The 20398-nt window shown below is 41.6% G+C and overlaps 1 protein-coding gene across 3 annotated transcripts in view; it reads left to right on the top strand.

Moving 5' to 3' along the window:
• The window catches only part of SHROOM2 (shroom family member 2), a 227115-nt gene that overhangs the window by 76354 nt on the left and 130363 nt on the right, over window positions 1-20398 (top strand). For all 3 annotated transcript variants that reach the window (XM_059720928.1, XM_059720927.1, XM_059720929.1), the window contains exon 2: window positions 18067-18218. In XM_059720928.1, coding sequence (XP_059576911.1) covers window positions 18067-18218 — 152 coding nt within the window. The remainder of the gene's footprint in view (window positions 1-18066; window positions 18219-20398) is intronic.

Here is a 20398-nt window from a genome sequence, read left to right as displayed (position 1 = left end):
TTAGATACCCTTCAGTACTTTAGTAAGTACTAAATGACTGTGCAGTTCTCACTGTGCAGTCAGAAGCACTTGTAGACACACCCCCTGAGAGTGTAGGTGATGTCTAGGTACACACATTTTAAACAGATACATTGTATCTGGTTGATTTCAGAGTTGTTTTAGCAATATTGTGTGCAAGTGTTTTAGAATTTTCTAATGGAAGGTGTTCAGTTTTTTAGGTATCTATCAATAGTCAAGCTATGCAACTTGAGAATTTCCTGTTTGGTGCAGTATTTGAACTTCATACAGTCAGTTCCCTGGCAGCACTGCTATTGACGCAACGCTGAAGCAGATTCACTGCTTTCTTTCTAGTGAGATATTTAAACATTGATGTAAAAGTACTTTTGAGAGGGTGTAGTTGTATAATTAAACACAGAATATTATTTTCAAGTGTGCCAAAGGGAAAATTTTGTTCTTTGGTGACTTCATAAATATATAGAGGTAGTCTTGATTTTAAAGAAATACTTTAAGCTTGTTAAAAGTTGACAAACACAATGACTTCTTTGTCCTAACTGCTGTGTTTAAGCATGATTCCATTTGGCTTTTTAAATGTGGTTTCCTTTTGCATGTTGTATTACCTGCACTGGACAAGAAATAAAGTAGTTACCGCTTTATAGGTAACATGAAAACTTTTATTAACTATATGCGTATTCTGTTTTTTATAAAGGTTTGTATTATATGTATAATATATGCATAATCTGGATTATATATCATTATATTAATAATCATTTTATATATCCTGATTTGGCTTACATATAACTGTATGCATGTGTATATATGCATAACACAATGACCTTTCCCAATCCTTAGGTAGATGCAACCATATGGATGCACAATTTTGAAGTGGAAGGATCTTGTAAAATTAATGATTTATGTAAATGGAGTCCCCTCTCCCCCATTCCATTTGCACAGTTCTCTGTGCTCAGTCTGGTTTGGATAATTAGGGCAAGTTCCTCATAAATATGGGTTGCGAGGCTTGTTGGGTCTGACAGTTGCTCTTAGCCAATTAAAGTTCTTCTATTTACATAAATTGTTCTTATTTTTTCTTAATTTTTTTCTTAATAAATTGTATACCATCACATAAGGGGGCAGACCAAATTCAACTAAAGTGTTTTTTGGGTTTTTTGCTTCTATTTTTGTATGGTTAGCATGAATTTCCATTCTACTTAAAATGTTAAATGATAATTCAGGGCTTGAGCCCCTCAGTTAAATCGATAATTAAATAACCCTGTCAGTAAGTTTGACTGATTATGTAAGTAAGTAAAAGGGTACTACATAGCAATGGGTTCAGTCTACCACACTTACCTCACTGTGATACTGAAGTCTGCCATATATATATCACAGTGTCACAGTGATGTAAGTGGCCATATATATGACAGACTTCAGTATCACAGTGAGGTAAGTGTGGTAGACTGAACCCATTGCTATGTAGTACCCTTTTACTCCTAGAATGATTCAAGAGCCTGATTTAGCAAAGTACTTAAGGAGGCACTTAATTTTAAACATGTCAGTTATACATATTCTGTTTGGCTCAGCACTTAAACATGACTTCAGTAGGTAGAGAGTTTTTCATATTTGTAAACAAACTCCTTAAGTATTTGGAATACATCCATTTTATGGGGTCTGTGCTGATCATGTTAACAATCTCCATAAGAGCAGCCCCTGATCCCCTGCTTCCTTGGTGCCTGCAGCCATGCCAGACAGTTCAGAAATACAAAATTAATCACTTACAAATGCTTGGAAAAGCATGTGCGTGTTGCAGCTGTTCCTAAAATTTACCATAATGAGGCACAATTAACACTACCTTTAGTGTTTGCTTGCATCGTTTTGAATTTTTATGGGCAAAGGTAAAGTGACTGAAGTGACCTTTGCCTTGTTTCTGTACACTGTGCGTTCTTGTGGTTCTCTGTCTGCAATTATGTTATTGACATGCTGTGTTTTAACAAGAAAATATAGTCAACAAATTCCTTCCTCCCCACCTTTTTTTAGAAAGAAGGGATAAATGTGAGGACATATCTAAACTGAATTTTGTGTTGCAGTTATAACTGAAGATATTTATGCTCATCCAATTTGAACTAGTTGTCTTATTGGCAAATAAGATTAGAGAATTGTCTAAACTAATCCACCATTTTACAGCTTGTTTAGAATTTTCTATTATAAAATGGGGGGGGGGGATTAAACAAGAAAGTAGGTTTATTTTAATTTGGCTTAAAAAACAAGCAATGAAAGAAAAAAGACAAAGCACTTAGTTAAATCTGCTGTTGAGATGTACAAAAATAGCTAAAAAATATACGACTGAAAACGTCAGTAATTCATTTAAAATGTATTCTAAGCATTAGCATCTTTTAATTTAACCAGTATTTCCCTTGAATTTTATAACTTGCTTGTGAATGGTGTTCGTAGACTTTATAGATTTAGATTTCATAGACATTAGGGGCTGGAAAGGACCTCATGAGATCACTGAGTCCAGCCCCCCTGCCATAGGAGGGAAGTCTGCAGGGATCAAACGATCCCAGCAAGATAAACATCCAAATGCCTTTAGAATGAATCCAGATTAGGTGCTTGCACCACCTCTGGTGGGTGTCTGTTCCAGACCTTGGACACTCAGGCTGTAAAGAAGTTCTTTCTTGCATAGAGTCTGAATCGGGCTTCTAGAAGTTTGTGGCCATTAGACCTACTTATCCCTTGGGGAGCCCTGGTGAACAACTGTTCTCCCAGATCCTGATGCACCCCCCCTAATACTTATAGGGAGCCACCAAGTCCCCCCTGAGCTTTCTCTTTGACAGGCTGAGGAGTCCCATGTCCCTCAGCCTCTCCTCGTAAGGCTTGCTCTCTTGGCCTTTGATCATACGGGTGGCTTTCCTCTGAACTCTCTTGAGCTTATCCACATCCCTCCTGAAGTGGGGGGCTCAAAACTGGATGCAGTACTCTAGCTGCAGCCTCACTAAGGCCAAGTAAAGCAGGAGAATGACGTCCCCAGTTATTTCTTGAGATGCACCAGTAGATGCATACCAGAGGTTGGTTTGTTCTGCTGGCCACAGCATTGCATTGGGGGCTCATGTTCATCTTGTGGTCAGTCAAGACTCCCCCTCCCCCAAGTCCCTTTTGGTCATGGTGCTAGCAAGCATAGCACTGCCAAGTATGATGCCGGTTTTTCTCTCAAGGTGGAGTATCTTGCATTTCTCTATGTTGAATGCCATCAGGTTTTGGTCTTCCCACTTTGCAAGCGTGTCCAGGTCAGCCTGTATCCCCAGCCTGTCCTCCAGTGTGACTGCCTTCCTCCATAGTTTAGTGTCATCCATGAACTTTGCCAGTCTGTATCTGATGCCTGAATCCAGGTTATTAATGAAGATATTGAAGAGTACTGGCCTGAGCACTGACCCCTGGGGGACTTCACTCATAAACTTGCACCATGTTGATTTTTTTTTTTTTTTTTTTTTTAACCATCAGCAGTACCCTTTGGGTCTGACCCCAGAGCCAGTTCCCCAGCCATCGGACCATGAGGTGGTCGAGGCCATAGTTCCCCAGCTTGATCATGAGGACATCATAGGATACCAAGTCAAAGGCCTACTTGAAGTCCAGATAAATGACATCAACCTCATTTCCCTTGTCCAGGCAGTGCATCACCTGGTCATAGAAGGAGATGACATTGGTCAGGCAAGACCTTCTGGTAATAAAACCATGTTGGCTGGCATTCAGTAGGTTGCCTTCAGTTAGCCTGTTGCAGATGGATCCCTTAATAATTTTCTCCAAGATCTTTCCAGGGTGTTCATAGCTGTACTTAAGTGGGTAACAACCTAATGGATAACTCTTTTGAGCAGTTAGCACTCCACACCTCAAATACTTCGGAGCTAAGTTGAGGGGAAGTATAGCCCTTTTGGAATAGCAGTAGTGGGCCCTTGGGCAGGAAAGTTGTGAAAGGTTAAGGATGCACCAGCAGCACCAAACTGGCTTACATTTGGATTGGTGATGCAAATTATGTGACAGAAGTGCTTACTATGCATAAACTTGTACTGTCCTTTGCACAGCTCTTGATCCAACTCCTGTCACTGCTATCCTTGACTACAGGGTACTTAGGATGATGACAACCCATCTAGTTGCAGTGAAATCAGTGAGACTACTCATGTGATCAAGTATTTACTGTTGAAGTAGTTGTTGTACAATCTAGCCAAAGACAATACAGCTTTAGAAAAACATGTTCACTGAAAATGGAAACTTCTCATCACTTAGTATGATTCACTCCCACAGTATCTGAGTATTTCATAAGCATTAATGAACATGTCTTTGAAAGGAAGTATTTAATTACTGCTTGGAAGATAAGAAATGAAGGCACATAGAATAACAGAAATTAAGGGCTGGAAGGGACCTCGAAAGATCATAGACTCCAACCCCCCTGCTCTGGGCAGGAATAATGCTGGGATCAAATGATCCCAGCAAGGTATCTGTCCAGTTTCCTTGTGAGGACTTCCAAGGTTGGGGACTGCACCACCTCCTTGGGAAGTCTATTCCAGATTCTGGTTATCCTTACCATAAAGAAGTTCTTTGCATCTAACCTGAAACCATCCTCTAACAGTTTATGGCCTGCCATTGCTCCTTGTGCTCCCCTGAGGCACCCCTAGTGAACAGTTTTTTTTTTTTTCTCCCAGCTCCTGATATTCACCCCTGATATACTTATAAAAGTCCCCTCTCAGTCTTCTATTCCCCAGGCTGAACAGTCCCAGATCCCTTAGTCTTTCCTTAGTCTTTCCTCTAAGGTTTGTCCTCCAGGCCCTTGATCATTAAGATTAAGGTTAAAAACTGTAACATGGAAATTCTTCCATATTACTGCATAGTGTGTCAGAGGTATCATAGTGGACACCCTTCATTAAGTTTGTTTCATCTTTGATCTTTGATCATTAGCTATTTGGGTCAGGGATCATTTTATCTTTTGAACAGTTTAAATTATTTTAGTCTGGTCTCTTGAGTACACAGTTTGTTATATTCTTGTCATACTCTTACTTACATTATATGAGCAGAGTGAACTATGTTAGCAATGTCCTAGTGGGACAGATGGACAGACAGACAGACACTAATAATGTGCTTACATTAAGAAAGGTCACCATGTGATGGGACCTAATGTGTGATACACACAGTCACACCTCCTGTCATGCCACACATGCATGGCAGGAAACATGATCATGGGCTCCCTTTGCACTAGCAAGAAGCAAGCTCCCATGACAGGGAGCCCCCTCATTTGAGGGGCTTCCAAGCATGGAGACACTCCATACACCCTGAAGGCTGGGGGATCATACCCCACAACTGCGGGGTTCATGCACCCTTGGGGCTTCTGTGATCCCTCAGCTTTAGGTGTTTCACATACCCGTGGGGCTGGGCGGGGATTGTGGCAGCCATGATGCTGCAGCCCTGGGGGTTTCATGCACCCCTAAGGTAGCCACACACCCCTTGGCTAATGGGATGCAGTTGGGTCCCAGCATCTGAAGCTGCAGGACCCAGAGTCAGCAGCTCCAGGGGCTGAGAGTTCCCTTTGTTGCAGGACTTCCAGGCCAGGGTTGGACATGCTATATACTACAGGCCCATCAGCTACAGGGCTCCCAGCCTCAGGGGAGACCCTGCTACATGTGAAAATTAAAGCTCGATAGCAACCAGCTATGAAATTAGTACACATTTTTGATGTCTAACTTATAGCTGGTTGGAACTTTTTATAAGGTGATAGGCACTTTGCACATGTGGCTGGCCTCAAGGAAATTGTGCAGTTGACCAGTTAATTGTGTGATACCTGTAATGTGCAGACGGGGCCTTATGCTACGGTATTGTCTTTAGAATAAAGCACTATCTGCTGTGCATTTTAGCTTTTAAAATGGAAATGAATATTTTTTGCCATATCTTTGGAATTCTTGCTCCTGGTTTTAGAAACTCTGAATGTGTTTCTGTTTGGAATGCATTTTTATTGTTGTAGTAAATCCCACAGAAAAATGGACTCTTACCATGGAAATGACACTAAGTCTTTAATCAAAACAGGAAGAGTGGTAGAATATTATAAAAATGGATAAATACTTAAAAGGCCGTATCAAATGACAGAACTTCAAAAGACTGCTTTCTAAACATTAAGAATCCACAGCATAATTGCATGTAGGAGATAGCTCTGAATTCACTAGGCAAGGACACTTACTGATGCATACCCATTTTTCTATGAATTTTTCTATCTATTTGGGGCATTTGGGATCTGATTTTTCCATGTCATAATGTTGGATAGGTTTTTTCTGTAAAATAATTTCTCCTTCCTGGGTTCCCATCTCTGCCCTGTGATGCTTTAAAGATGCCAGTGAGTCCCTCCCTCTCTGCCTCCCCTATCTTTTTGAGGTAAAAGTTTGCTGGGTCAGACTAAGACCATGAGACCTCATTCAAGAAAATTTATAAAGGGCTTAGGTGAGACTGTCTGGAGAAGATAAATGAAGGCATGATCAGAGTCTGACATTAAAATAGGAGTTGCCAAAATATGGAATGGGCTTCCAAGGGAGGTGGTGCTTTCCCCTTCCCTGTTCAAGAGGAGATTAGACAGGCATTTGGCTGGGGTTACCTAACCCCAGCGCTCTTTCCTGCCTGGAGCAGGGGGTCGGACCCGATGATCCTACCAGGTCCCTTTTGACTCTAGAAATCTATTAAATCTTCCATTTGCATACCAGTTATGCTGAAGATAGGACAGGGCTTGTTGGCAGCTTTTTAGAGACTATAACTGCTAGCAACTATTGCCACCAGAGCTAAGAGCAGCATTCGTAATTAGCTTTAAACACCTCCTAGGCTGCTTAAGGACGTGACATAAAACAAACAAATGGTGCTTTAAGCTTGGCACACCCCTGCACTAAGCACAGCACATGCCCAGAAGGGGCCTCACATAAGCTTGCCCTGGCTTGCCCAATGTCTATATAGATCAGGTGCTTCAGTAGGACTTCTTGGCAGTTTTATCTAATAGATGATTCAGTCAGCTTTAGATAAAGCCACCAAAAAGCCCTGTTGAAGCATCCGATCTATACAGATGCTGTGGAGCTGAGTCAAAGCTGCATCTTCCAGTAAAGTGCTGGGGGCTTCTTGTTTTTTGGTTTGTTTTTTTTTTTCATGTCTGTCAGCACCCCTAATCTGCACCCTTTTTTTAGGTACCAATGTGAAACTGGGATTGTCACAACCTGAAATGTGCACCTGGACTTTGGCATCTAAGTGGTTCCTTCATGTAAAGGCAACTAGCTCATTCTTTTGTAGTACAGCTGGAGGAAGAGAAGAGGGGAATGGTAGAGGTGGACACTTTTTGCCTGGTAGCCTAGTGATTAGAGGACTTGCTTAGGAAGTTGAAGAACCAGTTCTAGTTCTTCTTTAGCCCAAGGGCATGTTCATAATCACCAGGCCAGGGGCTAAGCTGGGTTGAAGGCAAAATCTGTTGAAGCTGAGGTCACTGGAAGGGGCTTAATGTAACTTAACTGACCTTCAAGCTGTTGGCGTGCTTTTGTGTTGACTACCAGATACCGCCCATCTGAGAAATTAAGAATTGTGTTGGTGGCTCCTAATTTGTGAGCTTAACAGCCAGAGATAGGTGCCAAGATCCTACAATGGTGACTTCTAGGCATGCAGAACAGAATAGCTGGCACCTAAGCAGTTTTTCGAGTGAAAATGTATGTACCCAGAAGTAAGTCTGAGTTAAGTGGAGTTTCTCTAAATCACTGCCTTTAACTTAAGTTAAATTTAGGTGCATATGTCCAACTTTAGACTCCTTGGTTCTTCTTTTTGTGAACTCACTCTCAGATATGATAGTAAAGGAAAGGAGGGTATATAAGTATGTAGAATTGATGTAATGACCACTCTTGCAGATGTTACATCTATCATACTTTACAAGTGAGCTTAGAGGGCCAAAAAAGCAAACGGCTAAATGTTCACCTTGTTTATTCCACTAAAAAAATGGCTGATCAGACACAAAAATGGCAGATCTGGATCATAGGTTCATAGATGTAGGGTCGGAAGGGACCTGAGCAGATCATCAAGTCTGACCCCCTGCCCTGGGCAGAAATGAATACTGGGCTCATATGATCCCTGGTAAATTTGGGCTCATATGACCCAAGCTAGGTAATTATCAAGCCTCCTTTTAAAGACTCCTAAGGTAGGAGCCAGCACCACTTCCCTTGGAAGCTGGTTCCAGCTCCTGGCCACCCTGACTGTGAAGTAGTGCTTCCTGATGTCTAGCCTGAACCTACTCTCAATCAACTTGTGGCCGTTATTCCTTGTTACTCGGGGAGATGCTCGGGGAAACAGGGTCTCACCCATTCCCCTCTGGCCCCCCTGGTAAGTTTATAGATGGCCACTAGATCCCCTCTCAGCCTTCTCTTGTGAAGGCTGAACAGGTTCAGGTTCCGTGCTTTGCCAGTGCTTTAATCTCTTACGCCAGCTCCCGTAAGGGTCGATTGGGTAGCAGAAATTGCTCCCACTGGTGGCTTGTAGGAAGCCCCAGCAGAGCTTGCAATGGCAACCAGAGGTGCTCGAGCAGCCAAGTGTCATTGATCATAGCTTGCTCATCAGCTCCCTATCACTGCGCTTCCTTCCCCCAACCTTGCTGGCGAGCACACCTTTTTGGTAACTTTGTCATGCTTCAGGCAGGGGCTTGTGCGTGTGTGGCCACATATGTTGCACTGTTTCTGTAGTGCAGCATCCTCATAGTTTGCCAAAAATAACACCACAGTCCACCATCTTACCATAATGCACTATCTCTAATACCCATTTGTTCCTTTTGAGTTTCAGCTTCACTTGTAGGTGGTCTGGACATAACCTGTACTGTGTGTTTCCTGTGGAATGAAATGCAATAGCAGCATGTGGAATTATTTTTGTGTATTGTGGGTCTCAGCCTATTATGTTCCTGCTAAGCTTTAATTATAAAGGATTTTCCCTCCCCCCATTCTGAACTATGTTGAGTCAGTTGATTTATTACTGCTTCATTTTACTTGCCTTGAGAGAATTAATTTAATGGCTTGTTTACTTACTACTTTTTATTAGGGTAGCTCTACTGTGAACATAGAATGGATTTTACAGACCATCAACATCCCAGCCTGCACAAAGCTTTTCTTTTTATCTGGGTGATAAAGTATATATTTATGGGGTCGCTCCTGATAGCAGAATGATGGCAAAAGTAACTGTTTTCCTGGTGTTTGTCTCTCCTTTCCCCCCCTCTTTAAAGAAAGGAGTCTCCAAGGACAAGAACCTAATATCATGTTTTCATTCTAAATGAAACTAGATACCGTATGTGACACTACTTCCCCAAGCTGCCTCCACTTGTTTATATAGGTGTCCATACAGGAATGTGGATATTTAAAGTTAAAGCTGATAAACACACAAGTTAATGGGTCACAGTCTAGAATTGTTGCATCTCTATCAACCTTTGTCAGTTTTAGATCTACAAACATGACTCACTTTTCAGTCACTCCACCACTTAGGTTAGCAAGCCTGAGAGGTAGATTTGAAATTATCATCTGAATGTGCTGCATATCTCCCTGTGAAATCTTCCTTTTGTTTTTCACAGTCTCCCTTATCTGGAAACCTTCACCCCATTTCATGAAAAGTTCCTTTATCCTGTAACATGCAGGCATTGCCTGTATTTTGTTTCTTACTTCCTGAAATGTAATTGATACCTCCTATTCCTTAGGAACAGATACTATATTGGGCTTAAGCAAACATTGTTTTACTAAAAGATTTTTAAGTAAATTTTCTTATTCCCATCCCACATGCCATCATTCAGATTAAAAAGTGTTTACTGATGCCTGAAGGAAATGCACATTGAAAGGTATTTTGAAATATGTTGTCAGGACAACTGTGCTCATACACTGACATTCTTTTTTGCATCTTAAGATTGGTCTACGCGCACAATTTGGATAACTGTTTTTGGGCTGTGCCTTTTTTTTTTAACCAGCATAATTATACTGATGCAACCTCTAGTGTAGACAGATTATGATGATCATTATTATAAGACATATCCATACAGGAGTATCTGTACCAATATAAAGCACCTTTATCATGAAGCAACAGCTTTAAATTGCATTGGAAGAGTGATAAAAACCCCATAGGGTGAGCAAAAAAATTATAGTCATAGGACTGGAAATTGGGAAATGGCAATAATGCCGTAAAGAAGAGAGAAGTGAGAATAATGGGGCATGCTTCCAAACATTTGAGTTGTTTATGCATAAGTACCAGTAGAATGAAGAATAAACAAAAAATTAAAACTAGATCAAAATTGTGATACAAATTGTATCTTAGTGGAACAAACTGAAAGACTGGAATAGAAGGGCATGGCTTGTTTACAAAGAACAATGAGGTTAAAATGGAGAGGGGGAAATGGCTGTGAAATTTAGAAAGAGGCTTTTTTTTAAGTCTCTGAGTAAAAATCATAGAAAGTTATAGTTGGAAGGGACCTCAGGAGGTCATCAATTCAACCCCCGGCTCAAAGCAGGGCCATCCCCAACTAGATCATCCCAGCCAAAGCTCTGTCTAGCCAGGTTTTGAAAACCTCCAAGAATGGAGCTTCCACCACATCTCTGGGTAACCTGTTCAAGTGTTTTACTACCCTCATAGTGAGAAAATTCTTCCTAATATCTAACCTAAACTTCCCTTGCTTCAGGTTGAGACCATTGCTCCTTGTTCTATCATCTTCCATCACAGAACAGTCTAGCTCCATCCACTTTTGAACCCCGCTTCAGGTAGGAAGGCTGCTATTAAGTCCCTTCTCCGTCTCCTCTAGACTAAATAAGCCCAGTTCCCTAGCCTTTCCTTAGAAGTCATGTCCCCCAGCCCCCTCACCATTTTTGTTTTCCTCTGCTGGACTCTCTCCAATTTGTCCACATCCTTTCTGTACTGGGGGGCCCAAAACTGAACACAGTACTCCAGATGTGGCCTCACCAGTGCTGAATAGAGGGAAATAATCACTTCCCTAGACCTACTAGCAACACACCTACTAATACAGCCCAGTATGCCGTTAGCCTTCTTTGCAACAAGGGCCCACTGCTGGCTCATATTCAGCTTATTTTCCACTATAACCCCCAAGTCCTTTTCTGCAGAGCTGTTGCCCAGCCAGTCAACCCCCAGGCTGTAGCGGTGCATGGGATTGCTCCATCTTAAGTGCAGGACTTTGTACTTGTCCTTGTCAAACCTCATGAGATTCCTTAGGCCCAATCCTCCAGTTTGCCTAGGTCAGTGGTTCTCAACCTTTTTTGTACCAGGACCCATTTGTAAACATTGACCAGTATTGACCCAGTGAATAGTTTAAGTAGAAAACGTACAAGTATATTGGCTCCCAAATACTTATTGCACACTACAAGTTAAAACAGTTCAACAGTCTTTAAAATTAAGACGGAAATCAACACCAACAGAAAACATTAACAGCAATATCAACATGCGGTCCTCCATTACTCCCAAGTGACATATATCATTGTGCAATTTGTACAGTGCAAATCACTGGTGCCCCTCACTCCCAACCCATAGCCCCACAGCCCTGCCAGTGCTCCTCAGTTCCAACCCATAGCCCCTCAACTACCCCCTCCTCCCCAGCCTGCTGATGCCCCTTACTCTTGACCCACTACCCCCCCCCGCCCGTGTCCCAGCCTGTCAGTGTGTGGGGCAGGGGTGGGGGGGGAGGTTGTGCCCACATCAGGCACGGGGCTGCAACCTGGTTGGATCTATGTAGTCCTCACCTCGTTACTGCCACTAGCCGCTTGCACACTGGGCCACAGCTCTACCCCACTGCAATGGCCTGGCCTGATCACCACTTCCCTCAGGCCGCCCACGCTGCTTGCAACTCCACCTCCCTTGCAGGGTAGAGCTGCGTCCTGAGGAGAGTGGTGGCAGCAGGAGAAGGTGAGTCCATTATTCCTTGTGCAGTCTCTGCATCCCTCTTTGCCCTCCTTCACTGGGTCATGGAGGAGGCTCTTGCCCATGCTGGTCTGGCCAGGCTGCAGCCCTCTGTCCACTGTGGGCACACAAATCTGGAGGGCACATGTCTGCCTGATGTGTTGTCTGTGTACCACCCCATAGACTTACCTGGGGGGAGCTGTGGGAACTGCTGTCTCTGCTGCTTAGCTGCCACGTGCATGTGTGCATGTGCACATGCATGTGGCACTCCCTGCCTCCCAATTTTCCCAGCCCCAAGGAAGCAGCCCCTTGCAAGTTGGAACTTCTAAAGGCTGCAAGGGAAAGCCTGAGGTTTCCCATGGTTTTCTCCTTTAGAGGAGAAAAATCCATGATTTTCCGTGTTTTTCTGCACAGCCCTTTCATATATCCTTGTGACCCACAGGTTGAGAAATATTAGTGTAGAGAGAAGAACACAAAACACCACCTTCTGTACCGTGTGTAAAATAGAAATGGTTCCAACAGCCTTTCTGTCCAGATGATTTCAATATTGATCAGAATGTGTATAGACATATGTAAAAGCTATTTTAGTACGGTTGTTGTGTATGTGTTTGTTCCTGAGGGATGAAAAGTAATTGCACAATAACTTTCATCTGAATATTTAGCAGTGATGAGGGAGCTTGAAATTTGTCTGTTTCAGTGTTTGTAGTTCTAACAAAGATTTGATATGACTGGATGTACTATCCATATATAGGCTATATTATGAAATTAATACAATAAAAATATATGAATGTAGAAATGAAATAAGGAGCTGGGAGGGAATGGAAAGGGCTATAAGGGCCTCTGTACTCCCTCTTTATAGCAGTACTAGCAAATTGCCATCAAGAATGAGAGAGGGGGCACATGGGGACTGAAACCTGTATCTGGCCCCTTCCCCCCTGCCTTGGGTTGGGACCGTAGCCACGCCACACCTAACCCCTGCCACTCTGGGCTGAGGCCGCTCCCTCCCTCCCCACATCCTATTTAGGCTGGTGCTGGGACCCATGGTTTTTGTGGCGAAGGTCACGGCAGCGGTGGTCGTTGCAGTGGGGTGCAGCCACCGGTAACCCCCCTGCCCATTCCCACTCCCCTCCCTCCCTTCTTCCCCTCTTCCCAGCCACCTCTCCCTCCCTGTCGGCTGCTTTTGCGGGGGTCCCTCTGGCCCCTGGCTCCAAGGAGCAGGGCGGGGAGGAGGGGAAGGGTGGTGTCCCCGGCTCTGGCCCCAGTCCCTGCTGTCATGGTGGTGCTTTGCCATGTGGGCCAAGGTGAGGCCAGCGCTGCACAGCCAGCACCCCATGCCCTGCTGCCTCCAACCCTAACCCTGCACTCCATTCCCTGTGGCATGATGGAGCTCTGGTGCCTACTGTCCCCCTCTGCCTCCACCTGCTCCGGCCTCTCAGTCCCCGCTGTCGTGGCGGCACTCCACCATGTGTCCGTCTGTCCAGAGCACTCTGATTGGCTACCGAGGCAACCAATCAGAGTGTGCATAAAGTGTTATGGACAGAGAGACTAAGGCTTTTATAATTTTAGAATCTTCTCCTTATTTAGACTCAAGGCATCCCTCAATAGGCATGAGGCACTTCTCAGTAGACTCTCAAGCAACACTTCAGAAAATGCCAGCTCTTTTTTTTTTCTTTTTTTGACAAGAGTAATATAAGAGCTATTTTTTCTGTTGCGAAGAACTCGGACTGTAACAGGGCAGAATGTTTTTAACGCTATTGTTTCCAATTTGAAATCCCTAGGTTTAGCTTTGGAATCATGTTTTCACTGCTAATAGTGCAAATATTGCATGGCACCCCAGGGTGCCACAGCACGGGGACCACCATACATCCCAGTTTGGCCAGGACAATCCCGGATTTCGTATGCCAGTCCTGGCCAGTTGGTGAAAATTAAAACAAGACCTGGAATTGCAGAGGTGGGGTATGGGGTGCAGTTGGCTGGGAAAAGGAACAGCATGGTGCGCCAGGCAGGTGGGCGGGCAGACACCATGGTAGAGCGCCACTGCTGGGGTGGGGCAGTGTCCTAGATTTTATATAAGTAATATGGTCACCCTACATAGCACCTGATTGAGAAATACTGCCTTACAGATGTGTTTATTACTGTTGCTTTTGGAGCCTTTAGTTTAGGAAGGTTTGCATTAGAAATGTGTTGGTTAACACTTTATTTTTTAGTGTAATTAAACGGGATTGCACTTTTCTCCCGTGTGAATATATTTGGATCTCAAACACGCAGAGAAATGGAATTGTTATTTACATAACCATTCATGGACCTTTGTTAGAACCAGCAGGGAAGATACGTGCACTAATCCTTTTAGTTTAAAGGATTTTTGCTATTGGTGATTTTATAGATTTTATCCTTTTCCATGATTCCCGAGAATCATTCTTTTGACATATGTAAAGAGTGCTTCACTTTATTCTTGTTTTTCAGTTGTGATTAATGTTGTTTTGGATATACGTACTTTATCTCTTTGGAAAGCTTACACCATGTGGAATGCACAGTCCCCTTGCTGAAATGAAAACTCAGAGGGGGTAACCGAATACTCTCTTCAGTCAGCGTATTGCCAGCCTGAAGGAAAAACAAATAGGCTTGCTGAGAACAATGAAAATTCCTTGAAACCCTAGGAGACAGGACTTAAAAAAAAAAAAAAAAAAAAAAAAAAAAAAAAAAAAAAAAGACACTGTCAAGGTCTTCAGGCTCAAACTTCCAAACTGTTTATAATCAAGTGGCACAGAGGCTTTTCAGCCCCCAGGGTGAATTGGTTGGTACCTTGCCAGCAGCTGAATGGCCACAGCTAATTTGCATGTAGGTTTATTGTTTAAAGCCTGCAAAACCATAATATACTATCCCTCTTAATTTTTAGTCACCCTTGTGTGACCTTCAATCCCCACCGCCTCCCCCCAGCATAAACTCACAAGACTAGTGATTCAAGCAAATGCTTTTCATTAATATTTTCTGTCCCACTGGGTTTCATTTCAGGCTTCAAAATGCAGTTTATTTAAAGGTAATCCAGAAATGCATCTAAGTACTTGAAGGACTGAAGAACACTTGTGCAGAAGGTCAAGATTCATGTGTCCCTAGGTGCTTGCATTTCCTCTCTTAGCTATGATTGACTTCAGACCGTCTCTGGCTGCCTAGCAAGACATTCAGTTTTCTACCCTTGATCTCTATCTCCCTAACCCATTTGCTTGCATAGAAGCATGATTTCTACCTCTGCTCCCTCTAATCCTACATGTAGCTGAAGTGGGATTTTAATTTTTAAGTAAACTTTTGAGGTTTAGATAAAACCTCAGCAGGTCAGATATGAAGGCCATGGGTTCTGAAGTAGTTGCTACACAATGGGGAAAGTGCTGTATTTTAATTATCTAAGTTGTTGAAATATATGTAGGTCTATAAAAGGATCTATAGCAACAACTATTCAGTGCATTTTTTGGTGTGGATATATTTGGTGTGTTTATACAGGGCTTTAATTTGTGAGAGATGAGTGGTGAAAAAATCATTTTCATGTAGTTTTCATTAAGAAATAATTCTCTTTATAAGTTGCTTTATTTGTGCTTGCATTCTTGAAGCATCTGTCTATAAAAAGAAAAGCCCTGTTCATAAGCAGTCTTCAGTTATACCAGATCTGTCTGATGCCTTTTGCAGATTGTGCTGTTTGAAGAGAAATTTCCTACAAAGTTGTGAATCTTTTTGTTTTTCTTTTAATAGTCAAGTTAATTATCTTATAAACTATTTGAATTAATTTTGCATGAAATAAAATGTAAACATTTATTTTAGTTCTTTATTTGTACTAGTGCTCTCCTCCAATTTAAAGAGAAAAGAGATCCAGCTCATGGGACTCTCCAGAGTTAGGGAAAGGGAAATGAGAAGTAGGGCATTTCTGTACAGGTCAAGTAGATTTATTGTAGGTAATATGGTGAAAATGGGTTTTGAGAAGGACTTGATCATGTCAAGGTTAGTGGTCTTCCAGATTAATTTAGCCCAGCAGTCAGCAATCTCCAGTTTGTGGACCTGGAGCTACAGCAATATTTAGTAGGGGGGGACTTCGGCAGCAGTCCCCTTGAATAGAAGCAGTGGGAGACGAGGAAAACTGGTGGTGGCAGCTGTGTCCCAGTGCTTAGACATTTAGCTGAACTGGGTCATTTTGTCCCACAGTTTAAAAAGGTTCCCAACGAGTAATTTGGAGCCATTATAAGTATAGTTGAGAGTGGATTTAGGTTAGATATTAGGAATAATTTTTTCACAGTAAGGGTGGCCAGGATCTGGAATAGGCTTCCAAGAGAGGTGGTGCTATCACCTAGCTTGGAGGTCTTCAAGAGGAGGCTAAATAGTCACCTGGCTGGGGTCATCTGACCTCGGTCCTATTTCCTGCCAGGGGCAGGGGGTTGGACACGATGATCCATTGTGGTCCCTTCGGACTCTACAATCTATGAATCTATGATTGTGCAAGCAGCAGATGATTCTGGGGACTGCTGGGATGAGGAAGGCATGATATAAAGCTTGTAAGGAATGATAGAAGAGAGGTAAATATATATATGAAGCTTGGATGCAATAGTGGATGGCAAAACAATGGAGAGATTCAGAGAAGGGGCAGGATGACAAAAACTGATAAACAAGGAAAGTTATTCTGATTATTACATTTTGTATGGATCTGAAGGGGACAGCGTGAATTTGAGAGGCCAGCGTTTTTGCAGTATTCAGTGTAGGATGTCTAATGAGGACATACATGAAATGTTTAGCTCTGAGGATAAAAATAAAATGGCTGATTTGTGGGAACAAGGAGAAGAGGTAGGATTTGAGTATGAAGCATCAGAAAATAAGAGCTAGAAGTCAAAAATAGGCCCTAGATCGTGAGCCTGACTAACGGCAAGGATGGTGATGGTTGTGTCTACAGCAAAAGAGAACAGAAATTAAAGAAGGCAAAGTTCTAATTTGCAGAAGTACTAAGAACCTCAGTAGTGTAATGAAGATGAGGCAACTGGAGTGCTATCCTCAGAAGCAGAAACCGGGTATGTCTGAAAAAATAGAGGTAGCTGCACTGCTGGCGTGGCCACTACCATGCTGCCAGAATTGCAGCCAGTTACATTGTCCCACCATGTATCACCACTGGCCTGGGCACTCAGGCATCACATTATGACCGAACGATGCCCGAGTCAATTCAGCATCCAAATGTAGCTGAAGTCAATGGAAGCTACAGGTACTCGGTAATTCTACAAGTCATATTTGCAAATTGTTATAGAGATTAACAATGTAGGTCTGTCTCTTGTCTATATGGGGGGATTGGCAAAAAATGACTACTTTAAAGTAATCTGTCTTTTTCAGGAAAATTTGAGTAGTTTGAAGAAAACGTTAATCTCACGTTTTCTATAATCAATGAAAAATGCTGGGAGCAGCTGCAGTCATACAGGGGTTCTACTGGTGGACTTCTAAATAACCACATTACTCTTGGCATGTGACATGGTCTTTTGGTTCTTGGACTTCCCTTCTTTCTGCTACTCAAAATTGTTGGATAGCTGTGTCAGATATTGTGAAATGCTCAGTTGTTTCCCATAAGAAAATACTTGCTACTATCCCCAAATATTAGTTCAGTTACATGCCTGATTGAGTAGATTAGATCACTGTCCAGATGCAACTTGTTTTACAATACTTTGGTTACCATAGCAGGTCAGAAATCTTTTGAGGTGAATGTACTGGTAAAGCTATTGTAATTATTATTGGCTAGTTTATCCAGATGACCAGATTTTAAAATGAATATGCAGGGCTCTGTTGTTCATGTCTGATTAACTGTATTAGACAAGCTTAAGGTAGAGCTGAGATTGTTAATCAGAATTACAATGTCCTTGACTCACTCCTCAGTTAATAGAGTTCTAGTCTTCTCTTCAGGAAGATCTTCCTTCATTTTTCTCTTCCTGATAAAGTTTATTTCATTATCACTACTTTTAGCTCTGAAACTTTTTGTGTACTGTACAGGAGCACAATTTTACCATATTTTAACTGCTTATCGATGTATTAGTACTTACCCAAATATTATGAAGTACTATAAATAAACGTTGCTTATAAATCAAGCTCTTACGTGATCTCAGTCGTTCTACTTTTTGACTTCTTTTTCTTTCTTTTTTTCAGATTGAAGAAGGGAGCAAAGCTGCAGCTGTTGACAAGTTACTGGCTGGAGATGAAATTGTTGGCATCAATGATGTGGGCCTCTCTGGGTTCAGACAAGAGGCTATTTGTCTGGTGAAAGGTTCACATAAGACGCTGAAACTTATAGTGAAAAGGTAAGCGCGTAACATACAATTGGAGTCTGCTTTTCAAATCTGATGAACAAATTAAACCTGGCAAGAAGTGACTATGATGGTTTGGTGTTTTCATGTTTTTCTCCAGAAGTTTCATTAGGGGTCATTAATAGGTGTATGCACATTTATTACATGTACCTCTCCTTCACCAAAGACCATGAAATGCGTGGGTCAAACAAATAAAAGGGGTCCCAAGCCCAATAGGAGTCATTTGTAGAGAATTAGCTCTGGGGTGCTACAAAGAAAATTATTCCACAGCTTCAGTTTCTAATCTGGAAAGAAGGGGAAATGAGATGCTAGTCTTTTGGGAGTGATAACTGTTTTAGGTACATTTCTTATGTATTTGGTTGTGAGGAATTTGTTGTATGTAAAGCTGGCCAGAAAACTGTTTCTCTATCCTGAGAGAAATTTTTGTATTTCAAAGATTTCAAATATTTTTCTTATTCTAATCTGTGACAACATTTTTCACACTAAAAATCAGGAAAAATGTGGTCAAATGGGGATGAGGTGTTTTAGTATTGATGATTTTAAAACATTTTATTATGTTTTTTTCATTTTTACATTTTTTAATTTATTTCTGACTTGTAAAATACATTTCAAGGTCATTTTGGCCCTCCAAATTGAACTTTTATGTGTTCAAAATGTCAAAATAGGATATTTTTATTATTTTGTAACTGTTTTCCAAATCAGAATATTCATGGAACTGATTCTTCCTTATGAGATTTCTCTTTGGGTGATTAATCATTCTGATTTTACAAAAGCAAGTGTTGGAAAATTCTCAAAAAGATCTACGCATTGTAGGTGTTTTGTTATTGGGCTGTCAAGGAAGAGAATTCCAGTGTGCCCTGTGATCTCTGAGTATTAAAAGCATACACATTTTTAGATAGGCTTAAATACTAATATTGCCTTAGATGGTATACTTTCATTATTGGAGATTTAGTACTGATAGGGAATGCAATTGAGCAACTTTTTTTCTGGGTGGAAGGCATTTTTGTGAGTACCCGAGCTGTTGAATCTACCACCCAAACAGATGATTTAATAATAATATATCTCTATTAATAACAGATTCAGGGCATTCTACCAACATTTATACAGTACCAGAGCTAATAAATAAAAAAAAAAAGTGTGGATTCTATTGTAAATTGTTTTTATGCTCATCATTGTGATCTTAACCTGGCTTTCCCGTTGGAAAAAATTGTCACCTATTCCTTCCCTAGATGTGGGAGAAACTGCTAACTTTGATTTGCTGTTTTAAAATCTGTTAAGAGAGCAGAGCATAAGCACTAAATATAATTTTTTACTGTCTCGAGCTCCCTTAAATTTCCGGGCACTCTTAAATACTGTTGTAATTATTAACTTACTATTCAGAATCTGTGACTGCTGTTCTTTACTACTACTGTAGATAGGCTTTTTTGTTGTTTTGGAGTATCCTTGTTTAGATACAACTAGAGCATTCACATTATGTATTTGTGAATTGCCTGTATTCATCTCATCTCTCCTGTGCAACCCCCTCCTCCTCCCTCTCTCCTTCCCCATGTGGTATTGGAGGGCTTTCTTGTACCCAATCAAGAATAGATTTGATACCAATGGATCTGTAAATCAATGCAGAGGATAGACATGCCTTTCAAGCTATGGACCAGGTTCTTAGGTACATCTACATTCAGTTTGTTGGAGATGGATTCTCCAGTTACTCCCTTCCCTATTCTTTTCTTTTTCCCCTATCCTACTTTGCCCAGCATATGTGCAGTAGACCTAAACAGTGTGCCTGCTACCCTAGTAACAGGTAAGTGGAATAGTAGCTATGGAGGAAAAATTGCCTCTTAATCTAGAAGAACATATAGAACATAGGACTTGAAGAAGCATAATAGTTACTGAATCCAGTTGCCTGCTATTACAAAAGCTACATCCTGTAATCTGTTATAAGCTTATCAAGTGCCATTTTAGAAAGGTTAGATTTTGAGACTGTTCCAGAACCTCACTGCTCTGATATTTAAGAACTTGCTTCTCATTGCCAGCTTAGATTTATCCATGGCCAGTTTAACTCTGTTCTTGTGCCAGCATTGTCTTTTGTCTTAAACAGCTCTTCTCCTTTCCTGGTAAAAGCTCAGGTTCTGCTGATATCTATCACTACACATTGCTTACTTTCTACCAGATGTTACAAA

This window comes from Alligator mississippiensis, chromosome 1 (assembly GCF_030867095.1).
Source record: "Alligator mississippiensis isolate rAllMis1 chromosome 1, rAllMis1, whole genome shotgun sequence".
NCBI lineage: Eukaryota > Metazoa > Chordata > Crocodylia > Alligatoridae > Alligator > Alligator mississippiensis.
The sequence above is the reverse complement of the archived record's forward strand: the minus strand, read 5'-3'. Positions and strand labels throughout refer to the sequence as shown.